Genomic DNA, 16,736 nt, shown 5'->3' with positions numbered 1-16,736 from the left:
AACTGGTGTTTTGCCATGCTGGCTCAGCTCAAAATTCAGCTCTTCCCTTACTGTTTCAGAGTGTTCACTTAGATACCCTGTTCCCTTTTTAAGTATTTAGAAGGGTTAAGAAACCCACTCAGATTTATATGCATCAACTACTTTTAAAATAGTTGGAATATATTAAAATACATAATTAAGGAAGTTAATTAAGGAATGGTAATTCACATGTATTCTAAAAATGAAACACGTATCATCTTACTACTCTAAATGTTACATATGAATAAGAGCTCTTTGTACTAAAATCATATGTCACAAAAATTATTATTACCTGAAGTTATTTATATCATACATCCTGCAAGCTCCTGCCTTCCCACATTTCCGAGTTCCCCAGTGTAAACAGGTTCTGTCTGTCAAGGCACCAAAGTAAATAGGTACTGAAATGCCCACTGCAATAAGATGAGAAAGAAAAACAGCCCGTTGGAAAAGCAAAGAAAACTATGTTATTTGAAAGTATATCTGTTTCCCTATTTAAAAAATGTAAAAATAATGAGTAAAAGTCTTTATGATTACTTTAAGGAATTATCAGTTAATTAAAAATATGTAGATCAAAACAAATTAAAATTATGTATAAAATGCTAAAGAATTATGCAATGACTTCATAATTATGAACTTCATTTATTTTCTGAAATATTTTTTTCAGTTTTCTGTACATCTAAAATACAAAACTATTTCCTCATATTATTATTGAATCTCATAAAAGATGAAAAAATGTTATTAAAGTCAGTTAATGTAATTAAAGTTCTTTAAAGACAAGGGGAAACTTTTTTCATCTCTGCAGTTACTTCATTCTCAGGCTAATTAACCATAGCCATTTAACCACAGGGGCTTCAAAATGAAATTCAGAGTAACATGGGCAGAGCACACCTATGTTAAACATGCCATGAGGTCATTGGAGCTCACTGGATGTGGACAGCTGGGATGGTACAGATCCAGACACAAATTACATTTTCTCTCTTTTTTTTTCATTCATTGCTCCATCCCTTTATCTGACCATATATCCATGTATCTATCACGTGAAGACTTTGCGGATTTATTGAGTTAACAGGATGCTATCCTCCACTCACCCAAACACTAAGGATGCTGTCAAACAGCATCTGAGCCTGTAGCAGAGAATTCCATTCTATGCTGTCACCAACTTACTGGACATCCCCCTAGATATGTTTGAGAAGCTCCTTATTCATGACTGCTGATATTCTTCAACTATAAACATCACTAACAGTCATCATGGTGAGACATGATACTTGGATGATCTAAATCTCTGTTGCCTTCATGGTGATTCTTGTTTGATTTAAAATTAAAGCCTTTTATTCCCTTTAGGGTTAATGTTGTGTTTTGACTTAAGAATATAGTTGCTGTCGTTTTCTTCAGAAAAATTTAATTGGTTTACTAAGCATTTGATATTAATCTGATATGTTGGGGAAATTGTTCATACCAAATAGTTTCATGAAAAATGCATGTAGTCCAACTCCAAGTGACTTCTCTTCAGACTTGATACACCTGAAAAATCATACTCACATAAATAAAAGCATATCATGCAAATGAATATCTTTCCTATCATCCACCCAATGTCAATTATTGTTCATGAACCTAAGGGTTAAGCTTTTAAGTGTGAAGAGAAGACAATGCAGCTCTATCTCTGTTAAACATCCACAATGGGAGGAGAATAATGACTTCTTATAGCTCTCCTGTGACATCCACACATCTGATTCAGGGTGCAATCCTTTAACAGTTGGACACTGACTGCTAACCTAGATAAATTAGGTTACCATGGTGATCACCATGCAGTACCCTTATACCCAAATTAATAGACCCAAACTTTTGAAACCACAAACCAAATAAATCTTTTAAAGTTGTTTGGCAGCTTTTGTTCTGATGATAAAAAAAAACTAACACGTTATATAAAAATTCAAGATTTAGTAAAAGCAATCCATAGATAAACAGAAAGACTGCATCACGTAGGCTATGACATTAAGATAAGGCCTTTGTCATATGCAGGTAAAAACATTAAATATTTCTCTTTCAAGTACCACCCAAAAAATTAGATAAGATCGTTTTGTGAACTACATACAAAGAGGAGGCTTATAAAGCAGTCAGGATAAAATCTGGAAAATATTCTTATAAATTATGAACACAGAAGTCCTTTCAAAATGCGGTCTTTCCCCACCAAATAAACCCCTGTGTAAGAAAAGCATAAGAAATGCAGCTGCTGGGATTCCGTTTTGGAAGTGATTCCATGGAAGAATTCAAGAAAACATAACAGAAGAGTAACAATAGTGTGCAAACATTGGTACTATGCCATCTATTATTTACATTGCAAAATAGGTCAAAATAATATGAAAATTTTTATTTGAATAGACCTTAACCCCATTACATCAAGAAGCCACACATTAGGGTATACAAGATTGCTCAGTGGGTACCATCAAGATTGTAAAACCGAGCTCAATAATGGGAATTGACATAGTCGCAAGAGAACCAACTCTTGCAAGGTGTCCACTCATTTCAACATGCATGCCATAGCGTGCAAACACACACAGGCACAAATACATACATACACACACATGCAGAGAGAGACTAAATGTTTTTAAAAATTACACATTAAATGGGCCACACTTTTTACATCAAGTTGAAGAGTCAACTTCAGAAATTAGGGTGATAGAAAAAGTGAGTGGGACGTGGAAGTGGGAACAGGGAGTGTGTTTAGGGGATCCAACAGTATAGTTCAGCTAATCATATTCCCTTTACCTAGGACCATCCTCCTCTATGAGAAGTATTTATCCTTATCAACTAAGCATGCTGCCTTGGAACAGAGGCACCTGGAGTACTGAGGAAGAAAGGAGACACTATGTAGCCACATCAGCTGAATCAGCCTGAAACATGATGGGGTGACAGATACCACAGCCAAATCTCACTCACTAGCAAAAATAAATCTGCAGAACTAGTAGTATTTGGTGTGTTTATCTGTCTATGAACTAAAACAAGGCATACCACATCTCCACTTGTGTGAATATAAAAATATCACAACTTACTATGGAAAATGAATATATAAGAACATATATCTAGGCTATTTCTGTGAGTGCTTTGGTGGGTAAAAGTAGAGCGAAAGAAGAACCAAGGTCAAAGAATGGAAAGGTAGGAAGGGGGAAGGGAGAGAAAATCAGGGAAGAGTAGAAGAGAGAAGACCAGATAAGAGAGGAGAGGAGAGGTGAGGAGAGGAGAGGTGAGGAGAGGAGAGCAGAGGAGAGGAGAGCAGAGGAGAGGAGAGGAGTGGAGAGGAGAGGAGTGGAGAGGAGAGCAGAGGAGAGGAGAGCAGAGGAGAGGAGAGGAGTGGAGAGGCACCATGAGAGAAGAGGAATGGAGTGAAGGAAAACAATGGGAAAGGGATTTGGAAAAGGTGAAGGATGAGGAGAGGGGATGAAAAGGGAATGTGGGCAAGGAAACAGAAAAGTACTGTTGCCCATAAGGGAGAACTGAGAACATTGGTCCAGTCTATTCAGATAAAATATTTAATGACACATTGTAATTAACAGCTTTGCTTCTGAATTCCATTGAGACAAGAAAAGGGTTTTACAGTCTCCTCATTGTTGGTGTCTGTTAAGTTTGCTAGACTAGAAATATCACGTGAAAGAAGAAAATAACTTGAAACTTGGCTCTGTTACTTCCTCACATTATACTAGAGATTATAGTATCTACTATTGTATTCTTATACCTTCTCATTAGAGAGGATCCACTACTGCATTCATGTGCCTCTGGTCAGATAGTATTATTGAATTTATGCTTGTTGATAAAGACAGATTGAGCTCAGGATGTCAAGAGATCCTGGTCACTTTTACAAATAGATTTTCACATTTTGCCAGTCACTTAGCTGAGCATAAAAAATGGGTGTAGGCAAATACTATCTCCCTCTAAAACTAGATGTCCCTTAATGTACGCTTAAGACATAAAGGGAGAAAGTAGAAAAGGAACAGAAGAGAAATTCCATCAAACTTTACATCACTCTTAAATATTGCAATATAATATTTGTTTTGAAAATATTAATAAATGTAACTTAGAACATCAAGTTTGGGAACCATTACTTCAAGGGTCTTTCTTGAGAAAAGGAATTTTAATAAGTGACCAAAAAATCTAAATGTCATTGGTAGGGTATTCTTCGTGTAAAGGTGCTAGCCACAAAGGCTAGATGACCAGAGTTCAAACCAGAGACATATGCAAAAAAAGAAAGAAAGAAAGAAAGAAAAGGAAAAAACAGAATTATTTAGAACTCAGCCAGAATAACAGCACAAATAAAAAAGACCCAGACTCAGAAGCAAGATAAGTGGAGAGAACTGATCCTCAACATTATCTTTTGATCTTCCCCTGCTCTCCAGGGCACACAGGAGCTGCCAGCCAGACACACACACACACACACACACACACACACACACACACACACACACAATCATATACTGAAGTATGCCCACACTGCTATGAGGAAGAGAGACAAAGATAAATGAACAAGTTTCTTATTACCTCAGAAGAACCATATAACCAGGTATGGCTGCTAGTGAATAGATAAAACTGCTAATTACTGCCGTGATTAAAAAGTACTGCATCTTTATAGTACAATCAGGGCCTTTGTTACACAGCCCAAGGACTGCAGATGAGTTTCCTGAAGACTGAATGCAGCTGCAATTTTGAAATACCTGTAAACAAAACAAAAGAAAATCAAAATGAAACAAACAAACCAAAACAATGTCCTATTTACAGAAGAAAACTATTGGGTATAAATGTTCAGTATTTGCTACATAGCCAATTAGAGAAAACTGGAACGTGTTGAGGACAATGATACAACTCAAAGGAGGAACACTGATCTATCAAGAATGAGATGGAGCACGAATACCATTAAATAATCACTAACTAAGTAAAATGGAGGTTCTTTTCCTCTTTATTAACATCTCTGTTTTGGCATTTGAAAATTTTATCTTAAAATACAAAGGGGGAGATTTTTTTTTTAAAGAATAGATATTTTTTTCTAAATTCAGGAAGTAAATTTGCAAAAGTTCAATTATCCTGAATGCATACTTATTTGTTTTTTCTTTGTTTTCTCTTCTATGTATATATATGTGCGTGTGTGTGTATGTGTGTTTGTGCATTTATGTATGTGCATGCATATGTAGCTATGTGTCAATGGGTAGACATGAATATGCCATGAAATCTATATAGAAGTCAGGGATAAGTTATGGGAGTTAGTTCTCTTCTTCTCTCATATGAAGCCCCAGGATGTAACTCTGGTGGTACTGTTTGGTGACAAATGTCTTTACCCACTGAACCAAGTTACTAACCTGCACATACTTTTCTTAAAAAGTAAACAAATATTGTTTTGTTTTGGCCCAGTACTAAGGACAAAAACAAAATGTGTTTCAGAATGGTGATGGAATACTAACAAGTTACATGCTTACCAATAAAGTTCCCTAGAAAACAAGTTTATTTTAAGAATAAAGTGAATCTTTTTTGAGTTATGCTTCCAGGTATGATTAAGAATCAAAATTTATATTTTATTTTGACTACCAACCAACTCTGTAAGTATTATAACATGTTTAAGGCAAGGAAAAATGCTTAAATCTTCATCTGCTGAGCTATAATGGTGTGGAGCTGGGGAGACGGCACCGTCTGTAAAGTCCTGCACAGGCATGAGGACCTGAGTTCAGATCCCCAGCACACATGTGAAAGATGCATGTGTAAATAAAGTGCCCTCAACACTGGTGCTCTAAGGATAAAACAGATGACTCCCTGGGGCTCACTTGACTAGCCTAACAGAATCAACAATTCCAGGCAAGCAAATTTCTGTCCGCAAAGCACAAAGTGGATGGGACCTGAAAGTCCACAGCAGAGGTTGTCTTCTGACCTCCATATGCACACACACAAACACACACACACACACACACACACTCACCATGTGAGAGATACTTCTATCTGTTGCTTTCATTGGTTAATGAATAAAGAAACTGCCTTGGCCTGTTGATATGGCAGAAATTAGGTAGGTAGGTGGTGAAAACTGGACTGAATGTTGGCAGAGAGAAAGATACCATGGTGCTACTGTGGGAGATAGATGTGCTAAAACTTCGCTGGTAGGCAATGACCTTGTGGCAATATACACATTAATAGAAAGGGGTTAAATTAATATAAGAATTAGCCAATAAGAAGCTAGAGCTAATGGGCCAAGCATTTTTTAAGTAATAAAGTTTATGTGTGGTTATTTTGGTTCTGGGTTGATGGAGGAAGGTCATTGGTTAATTAATAAACTGCTTGGGGTGATAGGTTAGAACATAGGTGGGTGGAGTAAACAGAACAGAATGCTGGGAGGAAGTGGTAGCAGGCAGACGCCATGCCTCTGCTCTAGGGGGCAGACGTGATGAAGCAAGCCGCCAGGTCAGACATGCTGAATCTTTCCCGGTAAGACTGGTTCTACACAGATTACTAAATATGGGTTAGGCAAGATAAGTCACCACCTCAGGTGCTACACACATTAATAGAAATGGGCCAAGAAGTGTTTATATGAATACAGTTTGTGTGTTGTTATTTTGGGGCATAAGCTAGCCAGGTGGCTGGGATCCGGGGTTGCAGGAATGCAGCCCACAGCTCCCTTCTACACTGGGTGGCAAGAACCAACAAATGGACTCATTCCTCCAACAGATTGGTGCCAACATGGGTAACTTCATCCATTTTAAACCTGAGAAAGCATAAAAAGAAATCCTAGACACAAAAGAACAGAGTTAAACATAGTTTGGTAGTGTTGTACTAGGAGGGGCGAGGCTGCGTCCCCAGCACCCGGCCGCCCGCATGGCTAGCTTATGCCCCGAAATAATTACACAGAAACTGTATTCTTTTTTTTTTGAAACTGTATTCTTTTAAACACTGCCTGGCCCATTAGTTCCAGCCTCTTATTGGCTAGCTCTTACATATTGACCTAACCCATTTCTAATAATCTGTGTAGCCCACGAGCTGGCTTACCAGGAATGATCTTAACCTACGTCTGCCTGGAGTGGGAGAATCATGGTGACTCCTCGACTCAGCTTCTTTCTCCCACCATTCTGTTCTGTTTACTCTGCTTACCTAATTTTATGTCCTATTAAAGGGCCAAGGCAGTCTCTTTATTTAACCAATGAAATCAACACAAAACAGCAGACTCCCACATCATGGTAGCAGCATTTTCTTGAGTGGGCTCCATTTACTAGAAGGAAGCAGAGGCATGGCTCCTTTGAGAGAGGATTTTTTCATGCAGCAGTAGCAAAAAAAGCCATGCCATTTTGAAATGCAGACTTTCTGGGACCTGCTGCAGCATGACTTCTGGCTCTTTCAGGAGACCAAGTATTTGGATGCAGTTTTTGAGAAGCATGATACAGCTTGCTTAATGGCAATGTGGACCAGCTGTATGCCTGGAAGTGTGACTGTTGGAAGCAGCAAGCAGTGCCCATGTTGGAATGGGCACAGCAATCAGGATGTACCCTATGTAGCCTAGTAATGTTGCAGCAAAGATTCTTAAGTGCTTAGCATTTTAAGAAGCACTTTTGGTCAGAATGTAATTACAAATATGCAATAAAGACAAATTCAGATAAGTTATAGTGTTGTATAAGTATATGTAAGCTTGGAAGAGAGAAGAATAAGAGTATAGAGAGTCATAAAATAAAGTTAATACTTTTTAAAAAGGGTAAAGACTTTAAAGAAAGAGAGTACAGAAAGTCATAGATTAAAAGAAGTAAAAAAATAAGCCATGTAAAGACAGAAAATTCACAGACTGTGGAATATATATATATTACTGTGTTTAATTTGAATTTTTTGAATGTGAAAGAGCTAAGTACAGAGAGACATTACATTGTATGGGCTGCTAAGTTAAACCAACATAAAGGTATCTTGATTCCAAAAGTTGAGTCTAAAGATATGTTGTTTTTGAGAAGAGGTTCTTTTTTTGTTGTTACAGAAGGTGGGAATCTGTGGATTGCTTCCAGACCAATATTGTTTGATAGAGCATTAGCCCCTGAAAGGTCACTGAAAACACTCTCAAAAAATTACTCCCCCAACTGCTGACTGAGATGAACCTAGCACACAGAATACAACATGAAAGACCTGATTAAGAGGACCCAGAAGCAGCTGTAAGCACTATGGACAGAACTATGCCCATATTTCCAAGTATTGTTTATAATTGTTTGTTTACACCGAACATGGGATATGCTATAGATATGAATAACTTACATTGGTATGGACCTTGATTTATTGATACAAATTTGAGATCAATTTTCTTATATGTATATTCATTTCTGATCTTGTTTAAGGTATTGTGTTTGTGTAGTTCCTTTAAAATGTAGTGTATTGTAGTAATAGGAGCGGTGGGGCTGCGTCCCTGGCACCCGGCCGCCCCCATGGCTAGCTTTACCCCAAAATAATTACACGGACACTGTATTCTTTTAATCACTGCTTGGCCCTTTAGCTCTAGCCCTTACTGGCTAATTCTGATATCCCGATCAACCCATCTCTAATAATCTGTGAGCACCGGTCTTACTGGAAAGATTCTAGCCTAAGTCCATCCTGGGTTGGAGCTGGGGCATGGCGTCTCTCTGAGGCATCTGCTCCCGAGAGGAGAGCTGTCAAGTCTGAGCTCACTTCCTCTTCCTCCCGGCATTCTGTTCTGTTTACTCCACCTACCTATGTCCTAACCAATAAAATGGGCCAAGGCAGTTCCTTTATTAGCCAATGACCTTCCTCCATCAGTGTATAATTAAGAAATATAAGTTAATAGATACTCATCTATAACAGTCAATCTTGTAGTCATGTAAGTTAGATTTTCTAGATGGATAAAGTTATATTTTAGTTAGCTAGGTATTCTTCAAATATTTCAGAGACCTTCAGAATATGTCATTTAAAATGTATAAGAACTTAAGACATTTCATGACAGTGAGACACATCTGCTCCTGGAAAAGCCAGCTACTTCAAGAGGATGATAACCATTGAAGAGGTTCCTTATAGAGTTTGCTATCCATTTGAACAAGAAACTGCTCCTGCCTGGAATGCAGGACCCACAGAGTAATTACCACTGAACTTGTCTAAAGGTGAGGTGGTCTTTCGTGGTTCCTGCTACAGGAAAAATATCTGCTAGACATTATGTAGGACACAGAAAAGGTTACTGACAAACTGCCATTATAGGTATAACTGTCCTTGAAATTTCCTGCTTTATGGAAAAGTCTGTTGGATACAATGGGCCAGTAAGCTGATGATGGATGCCCCAACAACACAGAAAAACTTTGAGTGACTGTTTAGGTTGCAAGATTTCTCTGTCAATTCTTGAGTTTTGAAAGTTGCTTGAAAAGCACTTCCTGTTTACTTGGGTAATATTATATCCTTCAGGAGTATTTGATGGAGTTAAAGATAAGATATAGTTTCCCTTATTATAAAAGAAAAATAGATATAAATATTGTAACTGTAATTCTTGCTTGATAACTGTTTTGTTATATGTAATTTTACTATGTTAAAGCCTTCCATTTTTAAACAGAAAAGGGAAAATGGTTTGGGAGGTCCTTCTGTTTATGTGTTGCTTTTATTGATTAATGAATAAAGACACAGCCTTGGCCTGTTGATAGGGTAGAACTTAGGTAGGTGGGGAAAACTGGACTGAATGCTGGGAGATGGAAGGAAGAGAGAGGGACACCATTAAGCCACTGCCAGATATAGACATGCTAAAACTTTGCTGGTAGGCCATGACCTAATGGTAATATACAAATTAATAGAAATGGGTTAAATTAATATGAGTTAGCCAAGAAGAACCTAGAGCTTATGAGCCATGCATTAATTAATACAATTTCTGTATGGATATTTTGGTTCTGTATGGCTGAGACAAGCACTCGACCTCACTCCTCCAATACACAAACACAACAGCAATAAATAAATAAACAAACAAACAAACAAATAAATAAATGAAAGAAGTTCATAATATGAAAAGGTAAGTTATCTTCCTGCCTCAACTTTACAACTTGTTTGAGTCTGGCTCAACTTCATGAATCTCTATTACAAAAAAGGTTAGACTTTGTCCAAAGAATTTTACAGTTTTAATTTTAATGTTTATGTGTGTGCTTCTGTATCTGTGTGTATTAAAGCAGGTGTATTTGATGTCTGAGGAAGGTCAGATTGAATTTCAGATTGCCTGGAGCTGGACTTGTGAGCTGATCCTCTTGGTGCTGGGAACCAAACAGGTTTACTGAATGAGTAGCAAGTGCTCTTACTGCTAAGCTAGTCCTACCACCCATTCTGAGGATTTTATCTCTAATAATTTGAAAAATGCTCTCAATTGCTCTTAAATTACAAAATAATTCTCAGACTCTGCCAGGGCTTTATATAATATCTAGAACAATAAGGTCAAATATGCATATACAAGGTAAAGTGATTTGTTCACAAAAGTAATCCTATCTATATTAAGCATAAGCTAATTTTATCCTTTTAGAAGATGTAGGCTTAGATCATAGCACATATTATTGAAGTGAATATAACATCATCCTCCAACACTGAAAAGATGTTTACCATGTTAATTCCTGTTCCAACAGATTTCTCACAGCCTGCAAGGCAGGCTGACATGTATGCTATTCCATTGTCTCCACACACTGGATCCCACATTTTGGTTAAGCAGTTGCACCTTGTGTTGCAGTTAGCAAGAATCTTATTCTCCACATATAATGGCTGATGAGTTCTGAAATGATTTAAAATAATGTTACAGATAGTGAAGAACCACCGAGATACTTATTTTCTTCTCTTCATCTCAGCCTGTATGTGTACAAACATAGAAAACGAAACAGGATGAATCAACAAATTTGCAAAAAATGTTTTCAATAATACAAAAGTAGAATTATACATAGTAACTCCATCTCTAGTCATGATTACTTCACACTGGGTTTGTGTGATAGGATTTCAATTAGACCTCTAGAATCCTAAATTATCCTCTTTTAAACCCATTATAAAATTTGGGGCAGGTGCTTTCTATTGCAGAAGAGCAAGTCTGATGACTCAAACCACTCCTTTAGGGTAGGGGGTAAATGAGATATCTATTTTATAAATGGAAATTGCTGACTTTGCTCAAGCTAGTCCTTTTAATCTGTTTTTGTTCTGGAGGAGGAGATGAATTGTGGTTCTTTCCCTCTACTACTCTCTCTCTCTCTCTCTCTCTCTCTCTCTCTCTCTCTCTCTCTCTTTCTCTCTCTCTCTTCCCTTTTGGAGTCTCTGTCTCACTCCATCTTGCTCTCTTTCCCTCTCTCTCTTGTGTTCGTGTGTGTGTGTGTGTGTGTGTGTAAGTGTGTATAAGCACATATACAACACCATACATGTAAGAGCAGAAGATAAACTTCTACCTCATTAGATATAGAGTGCCCTGTTGTTCACTGATGCATATGCCAAACTAGTAGGCCTTTGGTCTTTCTGTTTTTTTGCTGGGATTACAGATACCATGTCAAGCTATACATGCATTCTGGGGATTTAAACTCAGGTCCTTCTGCTGGTTCAGTTAATATTACAAATGAGTTGTCTCCCCAGAACCTTGAAAGAAATCCTCATTTATATGTTTTATTTCATTTTAGCTGATTGGATGATTTATAACTCTGCCCTAAACTAAGTTTTACAATTCCTATGCTAATACAGAATATGACCAGGTAATCCTTAAAATACAAAGTCTAAGACTACAAAGTATATGAGATATAATTATACTGGTGTAATGAATAAATATGTACATGTATTGAATTACCATGTATTAGACTCAATTATGCTAAATTTGTGCCCATTGTAGAAATCTATGAAGGTTTCTTGCCTGTATAGTTGAGTTTTAATGCTATCTGTTGTTCTATAGTCAACTTTTAAAGTGATCTCGAGTATAAAATACATGGATAATTTAGGCTACAAATATCTAATTTATTTTCTTCATTATACTTTAAAGCAGACTAGAATATCATTTTGGCAACCACTCATATGTATATAGAATTATAAATATACTAATGGGTATCCCTAGGCCTCTTTAATAGGCTCACAGTTGTGTATGATTGAAGGATGGAAGAAAAATAGAGGATAACTATGAATGATTGTCTTTATGTTGTAATAAAATGGCCTGGTCATATACAGTGCTTGAAGAAAAATGGATTAACAATAGTGAAAATATTATGATCTTATTTAGGAAATAGCATACCGTTCATCCTCATAAGATGTAGTTAAGCCAGCAACTGGGAAATTATCACAGGTCCACAGAAAGTTTAAGAAAAATAGAAGCCACCCAGTCAGGGATATGCAGAAAGCTACATATGCAGCTTTCTTGACAGTAAACTTGAACTTTTTCATAACCAAACCACTAATTAAATATCCAATACATACTGCAGGTAAGTTATAAATACCTATAAATGAAAAAAAGAATAGTATTTATAAAAACATCAGGAAAAGAAATGTTATCAATTTTTAGAAAATCTTATTAGGAAATTACTTAACTCAAGTATACAGTCATCCTAATTCCTACTCATTCACTTTTCAAATGTCCCATAATGTCACTTTAGAAAGACAATTGTCATTTGCCTAATTATTTGAAACAAGTTATAAACACATTGTAACCCTCACACAGAGAGACAGACACACAAACTCATAAACACCTAAGTATTTTAGGTACTTCTATCTGCTCTGTAATTTTGAAGGTCCCCATTGAACCCAAGATTATCAATTTATAGAACATTCTGTGCAGTCCTTATGTTGCCCAGAAATCTTTCTTCCTGACTCTAATTCCACTTCTTTAAAAAAAAATTTAAAAAAATAAGAAAAGGAAGATAAAATAATGTCTAGTTTGCATTCATATAATATCAGCCCCAAACTCAGAAGTATTTATGCATCCTTTTCAACTCCATTGAACTACCATTGCATTTAATGTTTTATATCTGAGGGTAGGCAGATATAAATCTGGGATTTGGACTTTCAAAGAACTCTACATAATCTGGATGCTGCCAGCCTATGATTGAAAATTTTCAATAGTAAACATACTGTGAATAATCCACTGTGAATATGTATTACTCTCATTGGTCTAATAAAAAGCTGACTGGCCAATAGCTAAACAGGATAGAAATAGGCAGGAAAGCCAAACTGAGAATGAGGGGGAGGAGAAGGATGGAGTTGGGGGAGTTGCCTGCAGATTCGGATGGAGCAAGAGAAGACTATGCCATGCTAATAAAGGTACGTCCATGTGTCAAACAATAAAAATATGGGTTAATTTAAAAGGCAGTAGTGAGCTTGAGCTTTTGACTGAGCATTTACCATTAGTATAAGCCTCAATGAGCATATTTGAGAGCACAAAAATGTAGTCAGAAGCAACTTATTGGTAACTGCCTTTTCTCCAGTGAGTTCTCTTTGCTGTCAGTGAGCAGAGGTGTGAATCTTTAGGAAACAGCTTCCTGGCATGGCAAAAAATGGGCAGCTTTCTTGAGAGGCTCTGCTACTAAACTCTTTACTGGTGTATATGAATGGTGGACGAGATGCTACTTGGTGGCTGTGTAAACCCAGAAACTTCCCAGAGTTAGGGCAGTAACAGCTTCCAGAGCAGGTGGAGTCAGCCACAAGAGCTGCCAGTGAAAATCCACGTAGCAGTTTAAGGTTTGACTCATGTCATCATAAAAGGATAGAGATACACAATAAAAAGAGAATCAGATTGAAAAATAATGTTTAAATGTGCTATGGTGCTTAAAAATACATATAAGTTTAAGAAAGCAAATAAACTGAGAAAAATAGTTTAAAATTATATATATATTTTGATTTTCGAGACAGGGTTTCTCAGTAGCTTTTGGTTCCTGTCCTGGAACTAGCTCTTGTAGACCAGGCTGGCCTCAAACTCACTCACAGAGATCCACCTGCCTCTGCCTCTCAAGTGCTGGGATTAAAGGCATGTGCCACCACTGCCTGGCAATAAATTCTTTAAAAAGAGAAAAGTACAATAATAAAAAAGGATAAGCCATGCGGAGATGGGGAATACAAAGAAAGGCTGGATAAGGTATGTTATTGTATTGATTTTGAAAATTTTGAATTCTAATGAGTGAAACACATGCTAGGGGACATGGAATTGTGAACAGGGCTGCAAATTTTACCTTTATAGGTATCTTAAATTTTAAAATAAAATAAAAATATACTTGTCAAATAAAAACTGAAAATGTTCTGGAGAACAGTATTTGCTTTTGTTCCCACAGGAAACAAGAATCTGTGTATTCCTTCAGGAACAATGTTTGTAAGATTTCATAATGGGAGTCCTCACAAATCTTGCAGATGATATCTATAAGTTTATTGCTTATCTTTTTAGCACTTGCTCATTATCTCAAATATTCTCAGGCACCCTAAAGATGCCTTCACCAACAGACAACAAAAAGCAGTTTATAGAACATGATGTCCACACTCCCAAGAGATGTGGAGAAAACTTTTGGTTATTTGGTGGCCTATGGATGTTTGCTATTAATTATGGGAATACAGTTATTCAGATAAATTTAAAGTTAACTTTGTGACATGGCATATATGATTCTACTGTTGTTTAAGTTGTTATACTTTCACAATTCATTAAAAAATAAAAGCTAAAATTCTAGTTTTTGAAAGTTATTATAAAATATTTAGGTTAATCAACAAATACAAGTTAGTAGTAAGTCACTTACAACAATTATACTTGTAGATATGTTTAGTATGTTTTCAAGATCATGTAGAGATATATTTTAGATAGATAAATGATTTTCAAGCACTTCAAATATTTACAAATATGACATATAAAATGTTTTGATAACATATGGTTTTTCATGACAATAAGAAACATCTGGTAGCACCAATTTACTTCAGAGAAAGTAATAGACATCAATTCAACTCTGTAGTCATTTGCTTTCTTTGTGGTAAGATTAGTCATTTTGGCAAAAAACTACATTTGCCTTGACTACTTGACTGCATGCTCTGTAAACTGGACATGCCAGACTCATAGGAAATAGATTGCTGAACTTGGCCAAAACAAGGCAGGACAGTCTTTCAAGATTCCTGCTTCATAGAAATGTCTGCCAGACAGACATTCTGCAGAACAGATAGGAAAATATCTGTTGAACTTTTCCAATACAAGGCATGATAGTCCTTTGAGATTTCTCCTTCAAGAAAGAATCTGTCAGACATTCTGCAGGACACAAAGGAAAATAATCGATGAACTTTGCTTATAAAAGAAAGGAAGGTCCTTCAAATTTCTTGCATCACAGAAAATTATGACAGATACTCTAAGTTGGTAGACAGTAGATAGATGATGCCCCAGTGTTACAGAGAAATCTGACTGACTGTCCAGGCAGCAAGATGTCCTGTCATTAAGTAACATTTCATCCTTCTGGGGTCTTTATGGAATTTTGAATTAGATAATCACAATTAGAACTTTCCTCAGTTAATAAATAAATTAAGTATAGAATTTTAGAATCACCAAGATGAGATAGATGACAGAATATTTTATCTACTTTTGCAAAATATAAATTGACTAGACAATGTACCTGTAATTCTTAATTAATAACTGTCTTTGCTGTTTATAATCTCACTACGTTAAAGTTAAAACCTTCCATTTTAATTAAATAAAAAGTTAGAAATGCTGTGGAATAATCCTTTTATACACTGTAAATATGTATAACTCTCATTGATTTAATAAAGAAGTTGACTGCCTAATCGCTGAACAGGATAGAGATAGTGAGAGACTGAAACTAAGGATGAGGAAAAGAAGAAGGGTAGAGTCAGAGGAGTCACCAGCAGAAGCTGAGGGAGCAGGAGACAAATGTGCTATGTCAGTAAAGATGCCACCGTGTGGCAGAATGTAATAATGATTATACATTAATTTAAAATGTTTGAGCTGGTTAGCAATAAACCTGAGCTTTTGACTGAGGATTTGTAATTAATATAAGCCTTGGTGTGTTTATTTGGGAGTTTCTGGAAGGACTTAAACTTCCATCTATATAAATGAAACCAGAAAAAATCCAAAGTTACGTAGGATCCCTAGGTTTACTGTACTAACAAGAAAAGCAGATGTGACTGCATGGACTCCATAAACAACCCAAGGACAAAGCAACTGAATTAGGAGTAATGTGAAAGGCAAGACTTGAAACTCAGAAGTAAAATCTGGGAGTAAGATATCAAATCCCAGTGATTTAAATCTATATTCCTCTTTGAATTAATATGTTCCCTATCTGAAAACTGACTAATATGAACATCCCTAAAGATTTCTATAATGATGATTATTTCATTATGATTAGAGAGAGAACAGAGAGTGTTTTTCTGGCCTCTTCCTTTCTTTATCAATTCTTGATTTACTTTCCTGGAGACTAGAAAGAAGAAATTTAAAAATATGCAAACTCACATTAATTGACTTGTAGTTTCTGAGTCAAATTATCATATTGTTTTGCTTGTCTTTGGAGACATTTTTATCATGTCCTTGAGGAAAGGGAAAGTGCTACTAAAGAAATAATAAAATTATATACCCAAGAGAAATATTATCTCTGAAGTTGATTTTCCAAATTGTTGTTCCAGGTATTTAGGCATGAAGACAAATGGTATGGCATATGAACTGATCTGAAGCACACTTACAAGGACAAGAATCATATAAATCGGGTTGCAGAAGAGGCTCTTCATGAATGGCAAGAAATCTGAAACAAGAGAATATCAATACCATCAAGATA

At 36.3% G+C, this 16,736-nt stretch overlaps 2 protein-coding genes across 2 annotated transcripts in view; one reads left to right on the top strand and one right to left on the bottom strand.

The window, feature by feature from the left end:
• Slco1b3 (solute carrier organic anion transporter family member 1B3) overlaps positions 1 to 16,736 on the top strand; it is a 1,042,880-nt gene that overhangs the window by 272,899 nt on the left and 753,245 nt on the right. The window lies entirely within an intron of this gene.
• The window catches only part of LOC142855851 (solute carrier organic anion transporter family member 1A5-like), a 69,645-nt gene that overhangs the window by 3,360 nt on the left and 49,549 nt on the right, over positions 1 to 16,736 (bottom strand). The window contains exons 10-15 of the mRNA XM_075982378.1: positions 16,539 to 16,703; positions 12,230 to 12,431; positions 10,585 to 10,750; positions 4,549 to 4,721; positions 1,475 to 1,539; positions 311 to 428 (exon numbers count right to left, since the gene is read on the bottom strand). Coding sequence (XP_075838493.1) covers positions 311 to 428; positions 1,475 to 1,539; positions 4,549 to 4,721; positions 10,585 to 10,750; positions 12,230 to 12,431; positions 16,539 to 16,703 — 889 coding nt within the window. The remainder of the gene's footprint in view (positions 1 to 310; positions 429 to 1,474; positions 1,540 to 4,548; positions 4,722 to 10,584; positions 10,751 to 12,229; positions 12,432 to 16,538; positions 16,704 to 16,736) is intronic.

This window comes from Microtus pennsylvanicus, chromosome 8 (genome assembly GCF_037038515.1).
Source record: "Microtus pennsylvanicus isolate mMicPen1 chromosome 8, mMicPen1.hap1, whole genome shotgun sequence".
In the NCBI taxonomy this organism is placed as follows: domain Eukaryota; kingdom Metazoa; phylum Chordata; class Mammalia; order Rodentia; family Cricetidae; genus Microtus; species Microtus pennsylvanicus.
This window is presented reverse-complemented; position numbering and strand designations above follow the sequence as displayed.